The 22,086-nt window shown below is 43.4% G+C and overlaps 1 protein-coding gene across 1 annotated transcript; it reads left to right on the top strand.

Annotated features, from left to right (window-relative positions):
- Window positions 1–6,398: 6,398 nt before the first annotated feature.
- On the top strand, window positions 6,399–22,069 carry st8sia1 (ST8 alpha-N-acetyl-neuraminide alpha-2,8-sialyltransferase 1). The gene is made up of 5 exons (XM_080757163.1): window positions 6,399–7,224; window positions 8,931–9,075; window positions 18,824–18,933; window positions 20,275–20,367; window positions 21,330–22,069. The coding sequence occupies exons 1-5, from the start codon at window positions 7,046–7,048 to the stop codon at window positions 21,811–21,813; spliced, it is 1,011 nt and encodes a 336-aa protein (XP_080613289.1). The 5' UTR covers window positions 6,399–7,045; the 3' UTR covers window positions 21,814–22,069.
- Window positions 22,070–22,086: the final 17 nt, after the last annotated feature.

The raw sequence follows: 22,086 nt of genomic DNA, 5'->3' as shown, positions 1-22,086 counted from the left end.
ATGGGTGTGATGAATTAAAACCTTAATTCACGAATGACATAGAACTATAGCGTCATTACCCGATTACTGTATGTTTTCTCCTCCTCATAATTAAACCTTTCAGCTCTTTCGGAGAGTTGGTTCACATTCAGGGCGAGGTGGTCGACCGCAGGCGTTGGCCTGCATCCCAGAATGCATTGCTAAGCAAGAAGAGCGAAGGAAGAAAATCATGTGCATGTGTGAATCTGTGTGTGTGTGTGTGTGTGTGTGTGTGCGTGCGTGTGCATGTGTGTGCGTGTGCATATGTGTGTGTGTGTGTGTGTGTGTGTGTGTGTGTGTGTGTGTGTGTGTGTGTGTGTGTGTGTGTGTGTGTGTGTGTGTGTGTGTGTGCAAGCGCCTCTCTACGGGAAAACATTGAAAGAGGTTCCATTTTGTCTTTATTTTAAAGCTACAATTTCTCTCTCTCTTTAGAGATACCTATAATACTATAATAAATCTAGCGTTCAATCTGGTGCACCGTCTATTACAAATAAATTTTATTTTAAGTATTTTACATTGTCTCAATGGACCACATCTGACCACTGCAGATGCACTAGTTAATTATTGTATAAACCTACCTAAAATACGGTAACATTTTATTCATTAAATGGTCCCAGACCGTAGCTTTAAAACAGCACTAGAACAAGGTGCATGCAATGGGACTATTAGCTCCCCTAGAATGTTTTCAATCAGCTGTCAATGATGTCATCAATGATGTCATGATGAGGCTCTCGGCTGGCCGTGTGAACAAACGCCACAGGTCAAAGGTCACTCTGCTGACAGACAGACATGGGCCGGAGCAAGGAGTCCTTCTAGACTCAAGAACAATGACTGCAGTGCTACTCAGCCCACGGCCCGTGGGATGGCCTGATGTCAGCTGAGTATTAACCACTTACATTTATTCACCTGTGAAAATCTACCACACTGGTACCAGGGCTATGTCAGTATTTCCAATTTAATACTTTTAGGCTACTTATACACCATGTCAGAACTAATCGATTTAATTACCAATTTAAATACAATTAAATAATCATCATACTCAATTCATCTCTGTTACATTTATTGTAATTTCCAGCCAACATGCAGCAACTCGACTCCTTGGCCTGACTGGAACACAACCTTAATTCGTAATTATTAGTTAATTAACACCTGTATTTACCATACTATGCATCCCAACAAATGCAATGGAAAAAGGCCTGTATTGTACTCTGACCTGTAGATACAATATGAAGCACTTTATGTTGGTATAGTATGGTAGATGTTGTGCCTCCCTTTGACAAGATGTATAGACACTGCCCTCTAGTGGTGTTTCACTGGAAGTGCAGCAGTCAATTTAATGACATCTTTTGTGTTATGTAAGTATCAGTACTGCAATGTAGAAATACTGTGTTTAATACAAGTAAAAGTCTGGAATTCAGTAAAAGTACAAATGTATTGGCACTTTGGAGCAAAAAAAATCACAGGAGACAAGCAGAGCAAAAATCACACTAGAGGACATCTTTAAATATCAAATGATGTACAATACTATATCACAAATTGGTCTTAATTGCACAATATGCAAGACAAATTTAGTGCAATTAAAAACTCAACTAATCTTACTCAAGTCAGGGAGTGTGTCCATTGTCCAATCAGGAAGTGAATTGTATTTATTAAGCCTCTTTTCCAGAACAAACTACAGCTAAATTGACGGTAGCCCACATGTCTGCATGAATACCGGATATCTCACACCGGTGAGATGTCTTCACTTTCCGGGGTGACTCACCCCGGAAAGTGAAGACATCTCACCCCGAAAGTCCAGACAACTCACCAAAAGTGAAGACATCTCACCGGAGAGAGTTGTCTTCACTTTCTGAGACGGCGAAGTGAGTTGTCTGAACTTTTCGCTGAGATTATTTATTTATTCAACAGTAAAATCAGGTGAAACACTGTTGTAAGGAGAAGAGCGTCTCTCTCTCTCTCTCTCTCTCTCTCACTCGCGGTTCCCAAAGTGGGGTCCGCGACGCATAGCCAGGGGGTACCCGAAATAATTTCCACATTAGTGTTTTTTATTTCTCATAAAAGTGCCCAGACCGTCCAGACGGCTACACCAGGCGCCCATAACAGCTGCTTGACACAAGACTACTAATGATATGCATAGTAAAAAAAGACTGGCATGGTTGTACAATATCCCTCGTAACAAAGCATTAATCTCAACAAATCAGGACAAAAGTGCAGACAGTCACAATATAGTACTCTCCAGGCAACCTTCATACAATGCTAAACACGTCTACTTGGTGTGATTCGATGAGTGCAGACCCCCACCAAGGCCTAGAAATATATCCTCAGTGTGCTTAAGTGAAAGTTTAGCCTGGTGGTGCTAGATGATAACAGAATCAATAGGTTTCTTGTTCAGCACAGTACATTTCAAGTAAATTAATTACTTTTAAAGCTACATTGGTCTCAGCCAGACAAAGAAACAAACAGATGAATTAACAGGGGTTAAAACAGCTCTACTACAGTAAACTGAATCAAAGTATACAGTTAAGATATATCTACATTTTACACCTGCACCTTTAAAATCAAGCCAAATTAAAACAGATATATAATATATAATTACTTAATTTTTGTAGTATATAAGTGCATGTGTCTAAAAACTAAATGATATAGGATGTTTGGCCTGGGGCATACATAGGAATACATGCTCTAATGCAGCTCTTTCCTGACACGTTGTCAACCAATAGGAGAACAGAAACCACAGCACAGACAACACAGATGATGAATCAGAAGACAATGTACAGGTAACTGAAGTGAAGTGTTGGAATTAGTTGACAAGTTTGACAACATATCCTAACTATTAGCACACAGTGGTCTGAGATGACATATATTGCACTCAAGACAAAAATACAGTTTGTATTTTTGTCCTAACGACTAAATAAGATTGGATACTTTCTTTGTATTTTGACCTCTAGAAGAAGAGCAGACTGTCCTCAAACCACATTGATGATTCGTCAGAAGATGAGCAGCAGCAGGTAGGCCTAACTTAAGTGTTGAAATTTCAGTTGACCATGTCATGACTTGTAACCAAATGAACCCAAGTGTCCCTATTCTGATAATAATGGGCAAAGTTCTGCAAAATGTTTTTGGTAAATAATTGTAGAGGGGAACGTGTACGTGTACACACCCTGGTCAACTCAAATATATAAGGTCAGATAAGATGAAGTGCTGCGTGGGCGTGGGATTATGGCAAAATGCATTTTCTCATCACAGTGGGAACAAATTAGGCCGTGAATTTAAAGAAGCTCCAAGCTCCAGCTCTGTTTAGTTTGAGTAGAAACTATTTAAAATACGTTTCTCTTTGAGTAGCTGTTTTTGTCTGGCACACCCTCTTATAGACCTGGAAATGACCTCGATAACCATGATTTTTAAATTATTTGGATAAATCTTTCTGTTTTTGGAAAGACGTGCACTTCTCCTGAGATTTAGCTTAAGCATGGTTCAGTGTCACTTTTATAGCACGTTTATGGCTTGTTTGTCATTATCAGAGTCACTATTAGTCTCCGGAAATGTCCAAACTGTCTGCCTGTGGGCTAGTATTATTTATTTCCTGTGCAATGGATTAATAATGTTGCGCTGAAAACTCTTCAGCCCCGCTGAGAGGGCTTGGACACTAGATCTACAGTATTTATCTATTTCTTGTCTATATCTATCTATATACTGTGCACTATATATATTTGCTACAAAAGGTTCCGAATCTGGGTTGCATGTGGTTTGTTGAACTCCCTCTTGTGTTGTGAGTGTGGACTTTGTTGACATTAAGGAAGTATTTAGACAGATACATGGGTATCTTAGTGGTGTTGTGAATCTTGTAGACCAGACTCATTGCAAGATGCTGTACCCTAAGCCATTCTAGCCTATCTAAATGGGAAGGGGTGAAGTGGGTTCCGGGTGTGAGGCCAAGAAGTAGCCTGAACAGTTTGTTTTGGGATGTCTGGAGCCTTGTTTTAAGGCCCGTACCCCAAATCACTGTGCAGCATATTCTTTCCACTATGATGCTTAGAAAGACATTAATTTAAAACTCTCCTAAAATCTATAGGGTTTAAGTGATTACTGTTGGGCCACAGTGTATGATCACAGTATACATTATGCAGTCAACTACTCTGTGTGTGTGTGTGTGTGTGTGTGTGTGTGTGTGTGTGTGTGTGTGTGTGTGTGTGTGTGTGTGTGTGTGTGTGTGTGTGTGTGTGTGTGTGTGTGTGTGCGTGTGTGTGTGCGTGTGCGTGTGTAAACTGTATTTGTGGTCCTAATGACTACATAATTTCTTTGTATTTTGACCTCCAGAATATGAGAAGATTACACCACATTGAAGATTCTTCAGAAGATGAGCAGCAGCAGGTAATTGAAGTGATGACCTTAGATGACGGTATAGAAATGAGTTGTTGATTGATGTTGAGGGCATACATAGGAATACATGCCTTAATGCAGCTATTGCTCTCCTTGCATAGGAGACCCGACACTACTAACTACTAACCTCGCCTCACCAGGCTTTCCACCGCCTCGGAGGAAAGCCTGGTCTCTGTTTCAAAAGTCTGTATGATCCGAGCTGGGGCCGGATGATGTGGTTACGTCATGTTGTAGTATTGTTTTGTAGTCACCAGACAGGATGAACAGGCGGCGACAACTTCCTTTTCCCTCTCAATAAAAGCTCTCGCTTACAAGAGCTTTTATTGCTTTTATTCAAACAGGAAGCTGTTTGTTGTAGGCAAACCATTGCCTACAACATGACGTAAGCATATCATCCGGCTCCAGCCCACAGTGGTGTGAGATCACATTATTGTGACCGAAGGTTGCATATAACTATGAAACCTTGCGTTTTTGTCCCGTCACTCAATCTGTCACTGTGACATCATCAGGGATATTAAGGCCATATACGGGAATGTGATCCTTCCCCATCCATCCTTCATCTTCGATGTCTCCCTTTCGACTGAAGTCTGTCCATTTAAACTCTAGACGGGCCTGTTGACTGATACCTGCCCATTTAAACTCTAGACGGGCCTGCCCCAAAGTTATTAGTGCAGCCGCGCCCGGCAGCCAGCGAAAACTGGAGTTCTCAACAGGCCCGAAAATTAAGGCCTGGCCCTACCTGGGCCCTCATCAAACCCTGTTCATCAAGACACTTCCCTCGCTGCCACCCTTAGATCTCCATATATGGAGCTAAATGACCTGTTCTGACATTCCAATATGTTGATCTGACCTCATCACACCCTGTACACTCAAGACATGCTCCATATATGGCCAGTGCATGCTTCTCGCAGCAACTGGGACTCTCCTTGGTGCATGTATCACTGGCCTCACTTCCGGGTCAATCTTTATGCTGTGCTCACCTGGTAGCAGCCAAGTCCAGAGAAGAGATGTTCATAATTCTTCTGTATGTTGTCTTCCTTCTCTGTGCTGTACAGCCTCTTCACCATTTTCAGCTTTGTGCTCGTTTCCCTTCCCAAGATCGCTGGTGCCTCTTTGATTTGATGTGTCAAGGTCTATCTGTAGCTGCGCCTATGTACAGTAATATGTATGTGTCTGTCTGTCTGTCTGTCTGTCTGTCTGTCTGTCTGTCTGTCTGTCTGTCTGTCTGTCTGTCTGTCTGTCTGTCTGTCTGTCTGTCTGTCTGTATATATGTCATGACGCATTGTCAATGGGAATTTAATGTTTGTGTCGGACAAAAGCTATATTTCTCACAGTTTTTCCTGCATTCAAAACTGTAATTGAAATACTTTTCCAAATAATGTTGGTAATACCAAAACAGTCCAGTAGAGGGTAGCAGCGTGCCATGGTTGCGCCGCGGTGTGTTCACTACTAGGACAAGAAGCACTTTGTCTCTGTGAGGGGGGGGGGGGGGGGGGGGGGGCTGGTGGAGGGGGAGGAGAACAGCTATTTGGATTCAATGGGTTGGACCCGACGTTGCCATGACCCGATTTGTATAAGCGACTTTGGGGCTTGTTTTTCTCCCGACTTTTTTGGGCTTATTTCTGAAGTGAAGTGTGTTTATTTTGGGCTTTATTCCTAAATGTTGTTTAAACCAGTGGTTCTCAAACATTTTCATGTCAAGGACCCCCAAATTAGTTCATAATTGTCAGCATAATTAGGGCCTACAACGATCCCTATCTGAAAATATGTTGTGCCAGGGCCCAGGAGGCGTTGTTAGAATGTTTCAAAAGTATTTACTTCTTTCGCCTTTTTCACCAAGTAAAAAACAAACAAAAAACAGATGCATATTTGGTTATAGACAGTTATAGTGCTCGTGTGGCCTATTATAGTCGCTTCTTTTGGGCAAATCTGGCAACACTGGTTTGAATGGATTGGACCCGGGCGCACTTGCATAGCCTACTCACAGCCCCCGTGGAGCCTGCAGGACAAGCAGAGACAGACAGAGGGGACTCAGAGGACAGGGGACAGAGGAGGAGGACAGTCGGACTTGACGGGGTACAGACAGTCAGTCAGACACAGGCCGTCGAGACAGTTTTTTCCCCGGAAGCGAATTAAATGGGGATGCCGCTGCAGAGAGGGACCGGGCCCAGCACATCATCATCATCATCATCATCATCATCTCTCACAATAATAACGGCGGCGACGAGGCTGTGCTGCGTGTTGTTAACGGCGAAACGTCGCACCGATGCACCGAGGAGACGAGCAGAGAGGCGCGGATTCCAGCAGCCCTGTCCCACTGATCTGATCTAGCGCGTCGCTGCTGCAAAAAGGACAGGACAGGCTGAACCCGTTCCCCCTTTTTCTGCAACAGAACGGGACATTCCACATGAATAGGGGTCTAGGGGGAGCGGGGGGATTCGATGCTTGATAATACATCAACACCCACTCCATCTGGAATGAGAGAGGATGCCGATTAATAGACGCGGGGGTACTGAGGCCAATAGACGCTCAGACAGAAGAAGCCGACGCCTTTAATGCCACCATCAGTTTGACTTTGAATGAGCTTGTTCTTGTCGTGAGTTGTGTGTTCTTTGGAGACACACTGCCACACACGCAGACAGGAAACATGTTGGTGCGATGCTGCAGGAACAAGCTCTCTGTGTGGGCCGCGCTGTGCGTCCTGGTGCTGTGCTGGTTCTACGTGTTCCCAGGGTACAGGATCCCCAGCGACAAGGAGATCGTGGACGAGGTGCTGAGGCAGGGTCCCGCGTGGCAGAGGAACCAGACTGGCATTGATTTGTACAGGTGGGTAGTGGTGGATCATGCACTCGCATGTTTGAGGGGCGCAAGCCCCTCCTATGTCCAGCTTTGAGGGGGCATGCGTGTAAAAAGCATTGTCCGACTCCTCACAGCTCACACTGTCTGTAACCCAGGCTCGTGTGTAGGCCTACATTGGATTCATACAAGGCATTGGGATCATAATGGTAACTTTTATACGTTTATTGCTACTAATGTTGATGATGTCTTAGTCTATGTCTTACATTACTGTACGCTATATTATTGGATGTCTTTAAAGGGCTTTATTAATTGAATACACATACAACCCACAATGGAAACAAGACCCTAGGGCTTATATAGCTAGGGCCTATAGGGCTTTTTGTGTTATCCCTTTAGCATCATTGTATAACTGTATAATTTTCCAAATGTACTATTTGCAGGTTAATTAAGTATTCAATCAATCAATCAATCAATCAGTTAACCCGTGGTAAATAAGTTAAAGCATTAAATTGGGCCCCAAATCATGTGCTAGTATTAGTCCTATATTATTGTTACAGGCCTTGGGTGATGATGACACTATAACCATCTCCAGAACAGGTTTGTTACACTTACAGTTGCCCATTTTAAGGGACAGACAAGACACTGCAATATTGCCCTAAAGATCTGTCATTGCGCTGGCTTTGCTCCTGTTTTACATAGAAAAGAACAAAGCAGGCAAAATGCCGACCCCCTGTGTGCTTCTACATATCATGCCAGCTTTCTTTCCGGCTTTCCGGAATCAGAGTGATGCGGAACACTTCAGCGTCAGCTATAGCCAGTGTATGAGAGTATTGAGGTGCTTTTGGTAGCCGTGCATATTTGTGCCACTCACAATACACACAGATTTAGATGCCTACATGTATATTGTCTCGGTCGGATGGAAACTCGAAAAAGTCCAAATTGCGTCTAAGGGGGATCTGCCTGTTTAATTGTGCTAGCGCACAAGCCTTTCACAACACATGGCCGTTCGGAGCAGGCAGATTCTTGAAGAACTGCTCATCCGATCGGCTTGACCGTTGACACTGCACTCCTATAGGTCCTCAGCAGTACACCCGTCAAGCTTGAAGTTCATTGGATGACCAGTTCTTGAGATACGTGATGGCTGCTGTTCAGAATGCATGCCGGTTTGGAGAGGGCCAGTTCTGGAGAAGTCAATCGTTTGAGCAGTTTGCCAGATCAGCATGGCTCCTTCAAGAGCAGGCTGGTTCTGGTAAAACTGCTCAACCAATCAACTTTACACTCGACCGTGCACTACCGTGGGTCCTCAGCAATAAACCATCCCAAGAATGATGTCGATCATTGGATGAACTGATCTTAATATGCAAAGGACAGACAGACCCTGTCTCCCAGGCCTGTAAATCTACTGTGTTATTTGAGAAGAACAGAACATTAAAAAAAACAAGATACTCCTTTAAGTTTGAAAGATACAGACCACTGACTCCTGTAGCTTCCAGACAATTGCAGTTTAGTAGTTCACCCCAAAAAAGTACTTATTTTCTTTCAATTACACACCCCATGATAGCTTGAATTCATGGAGATGATTTTTTTTTTCCGGCATTCCTGAGCCAATAATTCGATGACCAGGTGGCTAGGGAGTTGTTCATCAGTAACACATTTTTGGGTGAACTACTCCTTTAAACCATCATCAAACCTATAGTGGTAATACTGTTATGTCGCGTTTCCTGTCTCCACAGGAAGTTGCTGACAGAATGTTGCGACCCGCAGAAGATGTTTGCGGTGACCAAGGAGAACTCCCCCCTCGGCAAGGTCCTCTGGTACGACGGAGAGTTCTACCACTCACACACCGTCAACAATGACACCTACCCTCTCTTTGTGCCGGTGAGTCTAACAACACTGTGTGCGTGTGTGGCTGTGTGCGTGCGTGAAGGCATTGCCAGAAGGACACTAGCGTTTTGGACTGAATAGGTCGATCACATCAATGCATGAACATACCCTTTAATACCATTACAGTATGTTGTGGTCATCGACCCGATCATCATATTATTTGCACAGGAATTCGACAAAACATAACCAAGAATCTGACATTTGGGTAAGTGTAGATCTGGGATGGAGTGTATACACAGACATCACACAACAAGACTACATACGAGGAGGCGCGGTGTGGGTAATTACGAGAGTAGCACTATATATATATATACATATCGGTAAAGGGTTTTGTGGCAGTGTTAAGAATAGAGTTGTACAGTGCACATGCACACAGGGCGTATTGACATATCTAAGCTGTAGTAGTTCTTTGCTAACTGCCTCTGTCGGGTGGAAACCTCATATGTTCAAAACTGTGACTTTTCACAAGTCAATAAAAAAATGGCAAAAGTAGCAGATGGACGAGCTCTTCCGTCTTTCCAGCTAGCAGCTATGCCTTTTGTGTCACTGAGGTATGATGAGGTACGCCGTTCATTTATAAAGGAAACACAAACGGGTTTATAGAATATGGAGATAAGAGGTCTATGCCCGACAGCGACGTGATGCTAGATGAGTCATGACACCTTTTTATTGAACGTTGCCATGGTTACAGCGCATAATAACCATTTGAACGACCCCCCCCCGTCCCGTCCCCCCTCAGTAACGTCAATATTTTCCTCAAATTGCTTTTCTACACAAGCTACTGTCTTCCCCCCAAACCCCCCACGCCCCACAGAGAGAGAGAGAGTGCCCCCTCCCCCAACGTAGCCTACATCTCTCGCAGTCACACAGACAGGCGGTTCGAAAGTAAGACCAGATGGTTGTGAATGATTTTCTCCCTGTCAGCACTACAGCGGCAGCAGCGGCGGTGTAACAGGACACTGTTTCAGAGGGGCTCAGAGATTAGACATCCTGCTTCAGGGTTGTTGCTCAAATAATTGCGGTTAACGATTTTATTGTGTCATCACTGGACATTGGAACATTATGAATTAAGTAATTAACATTACATTTCTGTTTGGGTTTTAGGCTTCATAATCAAAAGATGCACGCTGGCACAGGGCGTGTTTTGGGCTTGTACATCGGGCTTCTAAAATTCTTCTTGAAATGTCAGAACAGGTCAGCTCCATATGGAGATCTAAAGGTTTGAGGTCAGATGTAGAGTTGCTGGCCGGATCCATATATGCAGATCTAGGTGATGATCCAGTCTTCTCCATGTATGGTTATCCAGGGTTAGATGAGGTCAGTTGCGTGATCTTCATATATCTACTTATATATGGTGGCGTGACGTGTCAAGAGGCGTGATGTCACAAGGTGTGACCATATATGGACGTGGGACCATATATGGAGGCGTGATGTCACGGTGATGTCACGAGGCGTGACCATACATGGAGGTGTGATGTCACGAGGCGTGACCATAAGGCTATGGAGGTGACTAACTAACTGACGGACGGATGGGAGATGCAGGTTTTCATAGTAAACTATTTAAAATGTGAAGCTATAATTACGCTGTCAAATATTAGCCAACACAAATGCAGAACTCCATCGATCCATCCAACTTCAGCCACTTATCCGGAGTTGGGTTGCGGGGTTGGGAGAGTTCCAGCAGAGCACTCCAGACTGGCCCAGTCCTGGAATTTCACTTTTAGTTTTTCCCCATTCGAAACAAGCTCACATTTCAGACAGTAGGCTAGTGATATGTTGTCGGCCCATGTTCAGTTGTAATTATTCGCAAGAGGATCATCAAGCGGCAAGCCTATGTGTTTTTTTTTAAGTTAGAGCATGTAGTTCTCAATCTTTTGTTCATGCCCAAGGACCTACGAAATTAATATGTACGCTTGACATATATATGCACACACACACACACACACACACACACACACACACACACACACACACGTGCACGCACACATCCTCCAAAGACAAGCTGTCTTGTAGATCTTGTAGACGCTAAAATCTTAAAATGACACATGCTTTCCCGGTTTTAGCAGGTTGTACTGTAGCTATACCCAGCTGTATTCTCAACCTATTCTGGATCAGGGCCCACTCGAAAATCTGAAATCAGGCCTAAAGCCAGGCTTGAAGCCTGATTTATAAGTGGTAAGATGGGTCAAATGGGCGGGCTGCGTGCATTATCATAATCGATTTGAATGATCAGTTCATCGATTGTGTTCCGGGCCGACATGGATCCCTTTTTTCCGCTCTACAGTAAATATCTTATCAAAATAGATCCGAACAGATCCAGACCTGCACAAGCTCATAATGCGACACGTTTGCGAGCTTGTACATCAGCTAATATCCCGGCGAATGTTCTTCTCCCCCACCAGGATAGTGACGCTATGAGCTAGTAGGGTTCATCGTGGTGTTTTAACCTAATAAATCATTTGCGTCATTCTTTGCATTCCTTTACTGGGCGACCAGAAGAACATAAAGGCAGTTGCATGTCTTTGCTTGAACCCACAGGGCATTAGTGGCCCCTTTTATTGCAGCGAATGAATTTCTTGGCTGACTTAATCTGGTTACAGTGGCTGATGAATACATGAATCATAAAGAAGCTCTGCTCCTCTGCGGAAGAGCTGAAATCATATTGTGATCATCATCTAGTCTGTGGTGTTTCTTCTTGTTTTGACCAAAATCGCAATCTGGGAAAAGAATCCGAGATAAATCTAATTTTCAGAACAACGAGGGCACCAGAAGAGAATTTCCCATTCATTTTTCTCGGACAAAGCCAACTCGGGTCCTGACAAATCATGACAATAAACACAATTATTTTGGGACGAACAAATAATTGGAAAGAATAAAAACTGTAAAAAAAGGTGTTGTACCCTGCCCTTTTTTTCTTCGTTCTAATGAATTGATTCCGCCTAAAAAACGTGTTCATTGCCAGGAGCCGAGTTGACTTTGTCTGAGGCTAAAGGTCTTTAAATAAATACTTTCTGAAACGTCTATGGAAAAATGAATGGGAAATTCCCTTCCGATGCCCTGCGACGCTCTATAGATGTTCTCGTCAGTCAAAGTGTTAATATTTGACAATTGGCCATTGTTTACTGTTTGAGTGAGAAAACAATGTTGTACATTAAGCAAATAATCCGTGGACCATCCCAAAATCATTTGGGGACCCCCCCCATTTTGAGAACCCCTGATCTAGAGGAGGAGATGCTAAGATGGTCCCAGGGAGAAGGATGGAATGCATGTGAAAGCCACATCGCTATCCAACTCTGCTAAAGGCACCGGAGGTTGGATGGAGATCAAGGACTGTGTGTGTGTGTGTGTGTGTGTGTGTGTGTGTGTGTGTGTGTGTGTGTGTGTGTGTGGTGTGTGTGGTGTGGTGTGGTGTTGTGTGTGTGTGTGTGTGTGCAGTAAAACGATTTTGGTTCCTTAACGATTCCCTCTTAACGTTCCGATTCCAAACCCTGCAAGACCCAGATTTATTTCTACTACAAAAAAATCAAAATATATAAAAAGAAAAAGTTTATCTATTTTTTCCCCGTTTCTTTTTTCTCCTAAACATCATCATTGATGTTCATTGTTTAGTCTTTCAATGCCATTGGCCAGGATATTTGCATATACACTCAACCCAGAAATTCACACAACTTGGGTCCTGCAGGGTTTTAAGAGGTTCCCTTTAAGTTAACGATTCCTATGTACCATATTGGCCTGAATATAAGACTTTTTTGGGGGGAGGTGGGGCTTATCTGAGCACGAAATACTCTTCAGTGTTGGAAATGTAACCAACCAACACTGATGAAGGCTGGATAGTCAAAACGTCTGTCATCGAGTCATATTTTGTTTATTTTGGACCATTTTGGATCCATTATGACATTTTTAAATAAGGCAATTGTCAAATAGTCAATTTATTTATGGTTAAAGAAGTGATTTCCATGCTATAGCATACTAACTAATGTTACTGGGGACCCCCCTGAAACCCCCTCAAGGACCCCTGGGGGTCCCCAGACCCCCCTGAAACCCCCCTGGGGGTCCCCAGACCCCCCTGAAACCCAGACCCCCCTGAAACCCCCTAAAGGACCCCTGGGGGTCCCCAGACCCAGCTGAGAACCATTGCATCAACCCATTAAAACCAGGATTTCTTTCTTTCTTTTTTCTTTCTTTGATTTTAGATTTTTGCTTTGGCTATTGCAAATAGCAGATACACAAGCTCACAGCGTGTCACTTCGTGCCATCTGCACATGTACATCTGCTATTTATTTTTAAATATTTTTGCAAAATCTCTGAAGTGTGAGTGTTAGAAGCCATTTGTAGAATCGGCCTCAGTCAGGTCACCATACACATCTCTCTTTTTCTTTTTTGATAAATCTGTATTTTTGACGGTATTGAAGATTGATGGATACTGTAGGTTTGATTGATTGATTGATTGATCTATTGATTGATCATACTAGCATACAGCAAGATTAGTTAAAAATACGTCACAAAAAGAAGGTACAGGTTAAAGCTGAGAGAAGATAAATATAAAAAACAAGCCAACGGTGCCAGAGATTAGCTGTCCACAGACAGACACATGGACGTGCAAAACATACTCTCCCCATGCCTTTGGCCTGGGAATAACAAAGGATTATTATTCCCAGTGACACCTTTTTAATGCTTTTTTACGCTTATTCATAATATATATATTTTTTGTATTTGTGCCTCATCTCGAGGATTTATAAATACCCTCTTATATACTGTAATTATATCTTAATACAGCAGACCAAGCATGGTTGAATGATAATAATAGTTTTTTTTTAATGTGAAGTGGTTGTGAAACATCTCAACTAGTAGTAGTCCTCTCTCTTTGCTTCTGTTTTTCTCTCTGCTGTAGCTCTCTATTGCGCGCACACACACACACACACACACACACACACACACACACACACACACACACACACACACACACAATTGCACACCATAATGGAGAGCTTGCCGAGAAAGTGTAACCACCGAGTACCAAAAATAAGCCATGGCAGGATATAAGGGCACACACACACACACACACACACACACACACACACACACACACACACTCATACACACTCATACACACACATCCTCTTCCCCGTAGCAGTGCTGCGATTGCAGCCAGTGTTGCCATGTCTGCTTATTATAAGTGACTTTGGGCTTGTTTTTCTGTAGAGATGCTTGTCAATATCTGTAGTGTTTGTTGTTGCTTATTTATGTTGTTTAAACCAGTGGTTCTCAAACATGTTCATGTCAAGTACCCTCCAAAATAAATAATGTACAGTATTTGACTAATTTGTCTTCCCATAATCTTTTGAAAACAACAGATCTACAAGCGCACACCGGCACAACGCGTTGTGAGCTTGTAACTCGGCTACGTATTTTCAAGTAGCCAATGTATATCGGTTTAAATGTGGCCTAGTTGCTTCTTTTGGGGCTTGTTTTCATTAACCTCGCGTCACTAGGCTTTCCACATCGGAGGAAAGCCTGGTCTGTGTTACAAAATTGCGGTGTGAACCGGTCTGGAGCGGATGATATCGTTATGTCATGTTGTAGTCATTGTTTTGTAGTCATCAGGCCGGAACCATCAATGTGGAACTTCCTTTCCCTCAAACCGGAAGATAACAATAATAGAGTGCCTTGTTCTCTCGTAGCCTGCAGCTTTTATTGGGAAAAATCGGTTTGAGGGAATTTAAGGAAGTTCCAGATTGAGGGTTCCGGCCTGATGACTACAAAACAATGACTACAACATGACGTAACCATATCATCCGCTCCCGACCGGATCATAAACCTGAAAAGGAATGCTGCCCAGGCTATGTTTTTATAGACATGGTTTGCTTATTTCTCTTACAAAATCTGGCAACACTGATAGCAGCTGCCAAGAAATGTGCCAATTAGGGATGTGCTCATTAATGTGCGGGTTAGTCTTTGTTGTTCACTGACTGTACTGTACAGTAGCCCTACGTTAGATTCCCCCGATGCTTGTTATTATTCCAGCTTTATTTTTCATACTTTTAATGAGCTGGCGGAGTGTTTTGAGAGTCAAAGTGGTTTGAGTTTGGATCGGTTCAAATTCAAAGACTACAGGGATTATTATGTGAAAGCAGCACACGGTGTGACTTGAAAAGGTAATAATGATTTACACCGATTTTTCTATGATCTATGCTACTGAATCAAAGAAAGTGCATTTTCAGTAGGCTAATGAAATAAACAACAACAAACTTTCCCAAATTAACCACTTTAAACCTGACATCCTAATTTTGGGCATAGCACACAAAACATATTCCCAAAATACAATTGTCAAGTACACCCTAATATGTCGCAGGGATTTACCCCAATCCAACCCTTGGTGCTGAGTGCCAAGCAGGGAGGCACCGGGTCTTTGGTATGACTCGGCCTGGGTTCGAAGCCCGGCCTTCCAGCTTCAGGGTGGACACTAACCACAAGACCACTGAGCTGGGCATCATGCTATGAAGTATAGGCTTATGGAGCACCTCTGTCATTTTCAAGCTAATCTTCGAAGGTGACATCATCGATTGAGATTACAAGCTATAAGAAACTGCAACCTTTCTCAGCCTGCTGAATGGTGCCATTGGTAGGCAGGTCCACATAACAGCAATTCATATCAAATTGGGGGTCCTTGGCTTGGAATTAAAGATCTTTTCCATCGCGATACCTACCTAGTACCTATTCGATACAGTGTGTAATTTAATAAAAATCACACTGTGAAGTGAGGGGTGCTCTTATCATTAGGGATGCACGATATTGATTTTTTGTAATAAACTAATAACCGATAATAAAAAACCACACCCGTGTGAAGTGAGTGGTGCAACTCCGTGTGGGGGTCCCCGGAAGTTCCAGACCCACAGGACCACAGCCAGGGTGCCGGCCCGGTCCCGGTGAGCCGCCCCACGTCCGAAACGGTAGAAAAATGAGTTGTGGGGGTCTTTGGGGGTCCCCGGCGAGTGCCCGGGGGGGTCCCCGGAACATCCAGACCCCCAGAAACGCAACCAGTGGGCCGGGCCGATTCCGGCGAGCTATATAGAAATATGTCAAATAAAGAATATATATACAATATATTATCGGGCCGATAACATAATGCTATCTGGCCGATAATGATGATGTCATAATTCCTGATATCGGGCCGATAATTATCGGGCCGATAATTATCGTGTATCCCTACTTGTCATCATACATCACATTCCGTGCTAGGCCAATCAGCTGTGCACATTCTGTGCCCATAGATACAAAGCTGTGCAGAGGAGGGGCTAGCGCTCCTCATTAAAACATTAATAATTATATAATGGCATATTAATTTTAGATGCTAAATATTTAGTGTCAATGCTAGCGAGCAATGAGGCCATCCTTGCTCTAGAAAACACCAATGTTCCAATCGGGAGAGCTCAGGAGTTTCAAGTACACGCACGCGCACGCAAGCGCACACACACACACACACACACACACACCTCTACGTGACTGCTCCTATTTCAAAATGCAAAATCTATGTTGTGTGTGTGTGCGTCTGTCTTGCCTTCTCAAGTGAGTAGGCTTCGAGGGGAATAATGAGCACAATTGTTTCCATCAGTTTGTGTCCATCTGTGTCTCTGACTCATGCAGATCATCATCTGTTAATAATATAAAATGATGTATCATGTGTACAACACTATTGTATGACTTGATAGTTGAGGAAATCTTCAATGGTGTGTGTGTGTGTGTGTGTGTGTGTGTGTGTGTGTGTGTGTGTGTGTGTGTGCGTGTGCGCATGACTGCGTGCATGTGTGCGCGACCATGGACAGACCTCCATACACAGCTGCTGACCATTGATCTCTTTCAATAAATCAATGCAGAAAAGTGTGTGGGTGTTTGCGGGAATTGACTTCCTTTGGAATTTGAATGAATTTGGATGTTTGGGGCGTGTATATGTGTGTGTGTGTGTGTGTGTGTGTGTGGGGGGGGGGGGGGGTGAGACAAAGCATGTGATGTGCAAGAAAGAAAGAAAGATGCAACTTGGTGAGTCATTGACTAGAGAACTGGTTTAAAAGTATTTCCACGGGAAGATCATCGTTTTTGAGATCATGGATTTCACAATGGCACGCAAGACTCCACGGTCCTTGCTTACCGATACATGTGTCCCTAGCGATGACATCAGAGAAGGACAGTTGTCCTACCTCTGGTAGCTTTGAGGCAGGATTCCAGAGAAGGGAAGAAATAACCTCATGATCAGCTCTGTACTGTAGCAGTGACCGGCAAACTGTGTTCTTAGTCCACAATGATTATTGATTATCCACTATCTGTTTGACCTCTGTATGCTGTGACTGTCTTTCCAGTGCCCCTGGGGTTTCCATGCTGGTCTGTCAGCACACCGCACTGAGACAGGATATTAAAAGATTGCTCTGGTCGCTGCACTGTGCTCATAACAAAACACTACAGTATTATACCATCTAGTTACTTTACAATGCAGCCATTTAGCAGCCGCTCTTCATCCAGACCTACAAAGTGCAGGCTAGTCAATAACATGAGCTTTAGTCAACAAACGAAACCAGCGGGTAAATGGTAATGTAAATGGAGTGCAAAGAAAACAATTAACTAATACTGAAATTGTCAACTTAATACCGTGTGTGTGTGTTCGTTCTATAGTATGTTTGTTTGCAATCTGCCGTGCCTTTGAGTTCACGGACAGTGCATGTTGTCGTAGTGACATGTGTATGTGCATTTGTTCAGAACGGTACGAAACCTAATAACGAGTCTAACCTGAAAACAAAAGGCGACCGAGTGTTCTCAGTCTCTGCACCCAGACTTTGGAACGTCTAAAAACACACACACACATGCCCCTCCCCACTTTTTAATCATGTGTCGCTGTGCTCTCCCATCTCTTGTCTTGTTCTGTACTTCTTTTATTTTACTCGTGAAAAATGTTTTTACTGTATCTTTTTGTGCATTTTGCCGACTGTATATGCTTGTTTTTATGCTGTCCAGCACTTTGGTCAAACTTGGTTGTTTTAAATGTGCTCTAGAAATACAATTGACTTGACTTGACTAAGCTGCGATAAGTCTTAACACAAGGAGGAGCATTGCACCAAAGCATTGTGGGAATTGTAGTCCATGAAGGAAGTGAGCTCAGTGTCGATGACATCAGAGGCACTGGGCTCACTGCTAAAATCAAAAATTTCTATTACACACATAAAGACCCCCAGGAAAGTGTTCTAAATCTTCTAAACGTCATTAACATATATCTTTTTTGCAAGTGTCCCTTTAATAGAAAATGTGTTATTTTAGGATCAATAGTATTACTACTACTACTATTCCCCTTCCCTTTCTCCTCCTCTCGGTGTCTTATTCTATGTTATTATGTAATATCTGTATATTCTTTCTTTTTCTATTTATCTTGAATTATTATACTATATTGTTTATACTGATAGGTTCTTGGTTTACCTATGACCCTAGATTACTGAGGCAGTACATTGACTACACTGTCTATATGCATATGTATTACCTTGTGTTTACATTGCTTAATGTAAATCGCTCTGGATTAAGAGCGTCTGCTAAATGCTTCAATTTAACCCATTTAGGCCTGACCTCATAATTTTAAAATATTATTCTAAATCCTCCAGTTTAATGAAATAAATATTTTCACGGGGGTCCCTCTTTTACCACCGTGCTATACAGTGCATGGATAAACGTGACGTTAACTGGACGTGTCTCCTCCTCTGACCAGGACAACCCTCTGCCGACCCCCCTGAAGAGGTGTGCCGTGGTGGGCAACGGCGGTGTCCTCAGACACAGCAGCTGTGGACGTGACATCGACCAGGCTGACTTCATCATGCGGTAAGACTAGGCATGTAACGATATATCGATATTAATCCCGACGATATATATCGATTTAATAAAAAATATAAATCGATTTTCATTTTTCTTTTAGGGGGGTTGTGTGTGTGATATGACGTGTGAGCTTTAATCATATTCTATCTTATTCAAGTTATTTTGGAGAGAAATGAGAGACCGTAGTAGAAGCCTGCAGAGGGGAGCTGTGTGTCTGTGACTGTGTCCAGGTGATCGTCGTTGATGCTCATTAATACATCAAGAAAGACAATTGTGTTTTTGCACTCTCAAATAGGTCTACAAACTCTACATCTATCCTAAGATGCCATCAAAGAAGATTTCTTTTACATGTTAACTCGAGCTAGGTTCTAAACAAGAAATATTTACAGTTATTTACATGAAAAGTAATCCTACTTTTGCAATGTAGTTAAATAAGAATTGTGAAAATAGCCCGGGGTCATTTGTCTGTAAAATTAATTTGTGTTTAAAATATCATGAAAAATCTATATATCGTGATACGTAGCAATTGCTCTTCTCCAAAAACGGGAATTATATTGCATATTCATAACACCATGTCACCTATAGCCCAAAGTAACTAAAACTAGTCGCAACTAACAAAACAGTTTAAAGGTCAACCACACCAAAAATGGTTGCAAAATAAAAAAAGCGATATCACACCTGAGGTCTCGTGCTGTTTTACTGTATATCAGCACAGCTGTGACCGAATCACAGCTGTGTTCATGGATGAGAGTTCTCAGTCATGACTGATTTCACTCATTTGGATTCCACAGAGAGGACTAGTGTGTCTTTCTCTTGGCTTGTAACCTTAACACATGGATTAAAGTGCTCTCTGTCGTGCCAGTCATGACTGACCTTCATACCTGACCTGATGAAGGTCGTTTAGACCGAAACGTTGTCACTCAGCTGAAATAAACTAAGTGAAGACAGTGTGCGGGAACTCTTTTTTTTCTCGCACTCACAAATTGCACATTTGGACTTGGTCATACAAACATTTTCATTCGGGAGATTTCATTTTGCTTTCATCCATTTTTAACCCCCACTGCTGCTCTGCACCATGGGGCTGGTAAAACCAAGCCCTGCACTAATAATAGACACTTTTATATTAGGATAGATTAATGAGTATTTGAATTAGCCAAACCGTTAAAGGGATATTTCACTTGGTTTCAAACATGTTTGAAAACTCAAAAGAATCAACATATGCTGATCCACAAGCTCGATACGCAACGCAAATCGACACGTTTTGAGTTTTCCGATCTACATGCAACATTTTCTGCTTTTTGAGTTTTAATCCTGAAAAGTTTGTTTACTGTGTCTCACCTCATCTAGATGTAATCTTCCTCCGCTTTCTAAAGACTACGTTGACGACGTAGGAACCAGAACCCATCTGGTCACCGCCAACCCCAGCATCATAGAGAAAAGGTACGGCACTGAGACCACACTGTTGGACCCTCATATTGCTTTCATTTCTCCTTCAGTGCAGTGGCAACACTGATATTATCCTGAATTGGTACCGCTTACAAGGTGGTTTTGCACGAAAAACACTCCTTGGACTAAAAACGGCCATAGCCGTCATCACAAATGTGATGAGGTCATCAAGTAAGTGCCTATGGACGAATTTAGGCCAAGGAGTGCTTTTTCGTGCAAAACTAAAGCTTGGAATTGATTCAGAATGATGAAAACTGTTTGGCACGTCACATGCGACTTGTCTTAAAGCATAATGAAATTTGTGTGTGTGTGTGTGTGTGTGTGTGTGTGTGTGTGTGTGTGTGTGTGTGTGTGTGTGTGTGTGTGTGTGTGTGTGTGTGTGTGTGTGTGTGTGCGCATATATAAATAACACTGACCTGTCTTTGTACTGTGTAACATCTGTGTGAAACAACGGAAACTAATACCTATTTGTAGAAGCACAGCATACAGAGTGACCAGACCAGAATACTGATTAGTCAGCTAGTCAGCAGACAGACTATACGTTCTTATTTCAACCCTTGAAACTAGAGTTATACCAATACCAGTATCGGAAAAGCTGCCGATACTTGTATGGAGTATCAGTCAGTCTGTGCCATTCTGATCCCATGTAATTTATCACACGATGACATTTCATTTACAGTAATATTTCGAATTGATGTTTCACTAACCCCCCACCCCCAAAGACACCACTTTGCGAACCACTGTTGTAAAATATGTTTTTTAAATGATGCGCTGGTATCGGATAGACGGCACTCTGTATCGACCAAGGTATATCGGAATCGGTACCAGAAAGGAAAAAAATGGTATCTCTAGTTGAAACCCTAAAACTACTAAAAACAACAAATGCCTCTCTCTCTCTCTCTCTCTCTCTCTCTCTCTCTCTCTCTCTCTCTCTCTCTCTCTCTCTCTCTCTCTAGGTTCCAGAATCTCCTGTGGTCCAGGAAGTCCTTTGTGGACGGCATGCGGGCCTACGGCTCCGGCTTCGTCTACATGCCGGCGTTCTCCATGAAGCCGGGCACCGAGCCGTCGGTGCGGGCGTACCACGCACTCGCCGACGCCTCCTCCGACCTCACCGTGCTCTTCGCCAACCCCGACTTCCTGCGCGCCGTGGGCAAGTTCTGGAAGGGGCGCGGCGTGCACGCGCGCCGCCTCTCCACGGGCCTCTTCCTGGTGAGCCTGGCGCTGGGCCTGTGCGAGGAGGTGACGGCGTACGGCTTCTGGCCGTTCGCTGCCGGGCCGGACGGCGCGCCGGTCAGCCACCACTACTACGACAACATCCTGCCGTACAAGTGGTTCCACGCCATGCCCGAGGAGTTCGTGCAGCTCTGGCAGCTGCACAAGAGCGGCACGCTGCGCATGCGCGTGGGCCAGTGCCCACCATCACGGGACGGGCGGAGCTAGAAATGGGGGGAAGGCTGTTCGGATAGAAAGAAGAAGAAGGAGGATGAGATGATGATTTAGAACGCTGGTTCCTCGGGGGGGGGGGGGTTCCTTGAGGGGCGTTCCAAATGGACCCTTTACAGGTCTGTATTAACTCTGGGAGCGTGCACATGGAACAAAATGGATCGGTCCATTTGTGCACTCCCGGAGTGCACACCCGTTATGGGTAATCCTTGACATTTTTAGAAAACGTTCGAGAACCACTGAATTCAGAATGAAGAGGATTTGTTTGGG

Source organism: Protomyctophum bolini (assembly GCF_963924005.1).
Source record: "Protomyctophum bolini genome assembly, chromosome: 23".
In the NCBI taxonomy this organism is placed as follows: Eukaryota; Metazoa; Chordata; class Actinopteri; order Myctophiformes; family Myctophidae; genus Protomyctophum; species Protomyctophum bolini.
The sequence above is the reverse complement of the archived record's forward strand: the minus strand, read 5'-3'. Positions and strand labels throughout refer to the sequence as shown.

Coding starts and splice junctions, on each gene's coding strand:
- st8sia1 (XM_080757163.1), top strand. CDS start 7,046: ATGTTGGTGCGATGCTGCAGGAACAAGCTCTCTGTGTGGGCCGCGCTG. Junction 9,076..18,823: donor CCTACCCTCTCTTTGTGCCG/GTGAGTCTAACA, acceptor TCCTCTGACCAG/GACAACCCTCTGCCGACCCC. Junction 18,934..20,274: donor CAGGCTGACTTCATCATGCG/GTAAGACTAGGC, acceptor CACCTCATCTAG/ATGTAATCTTCCTCCGCTTT.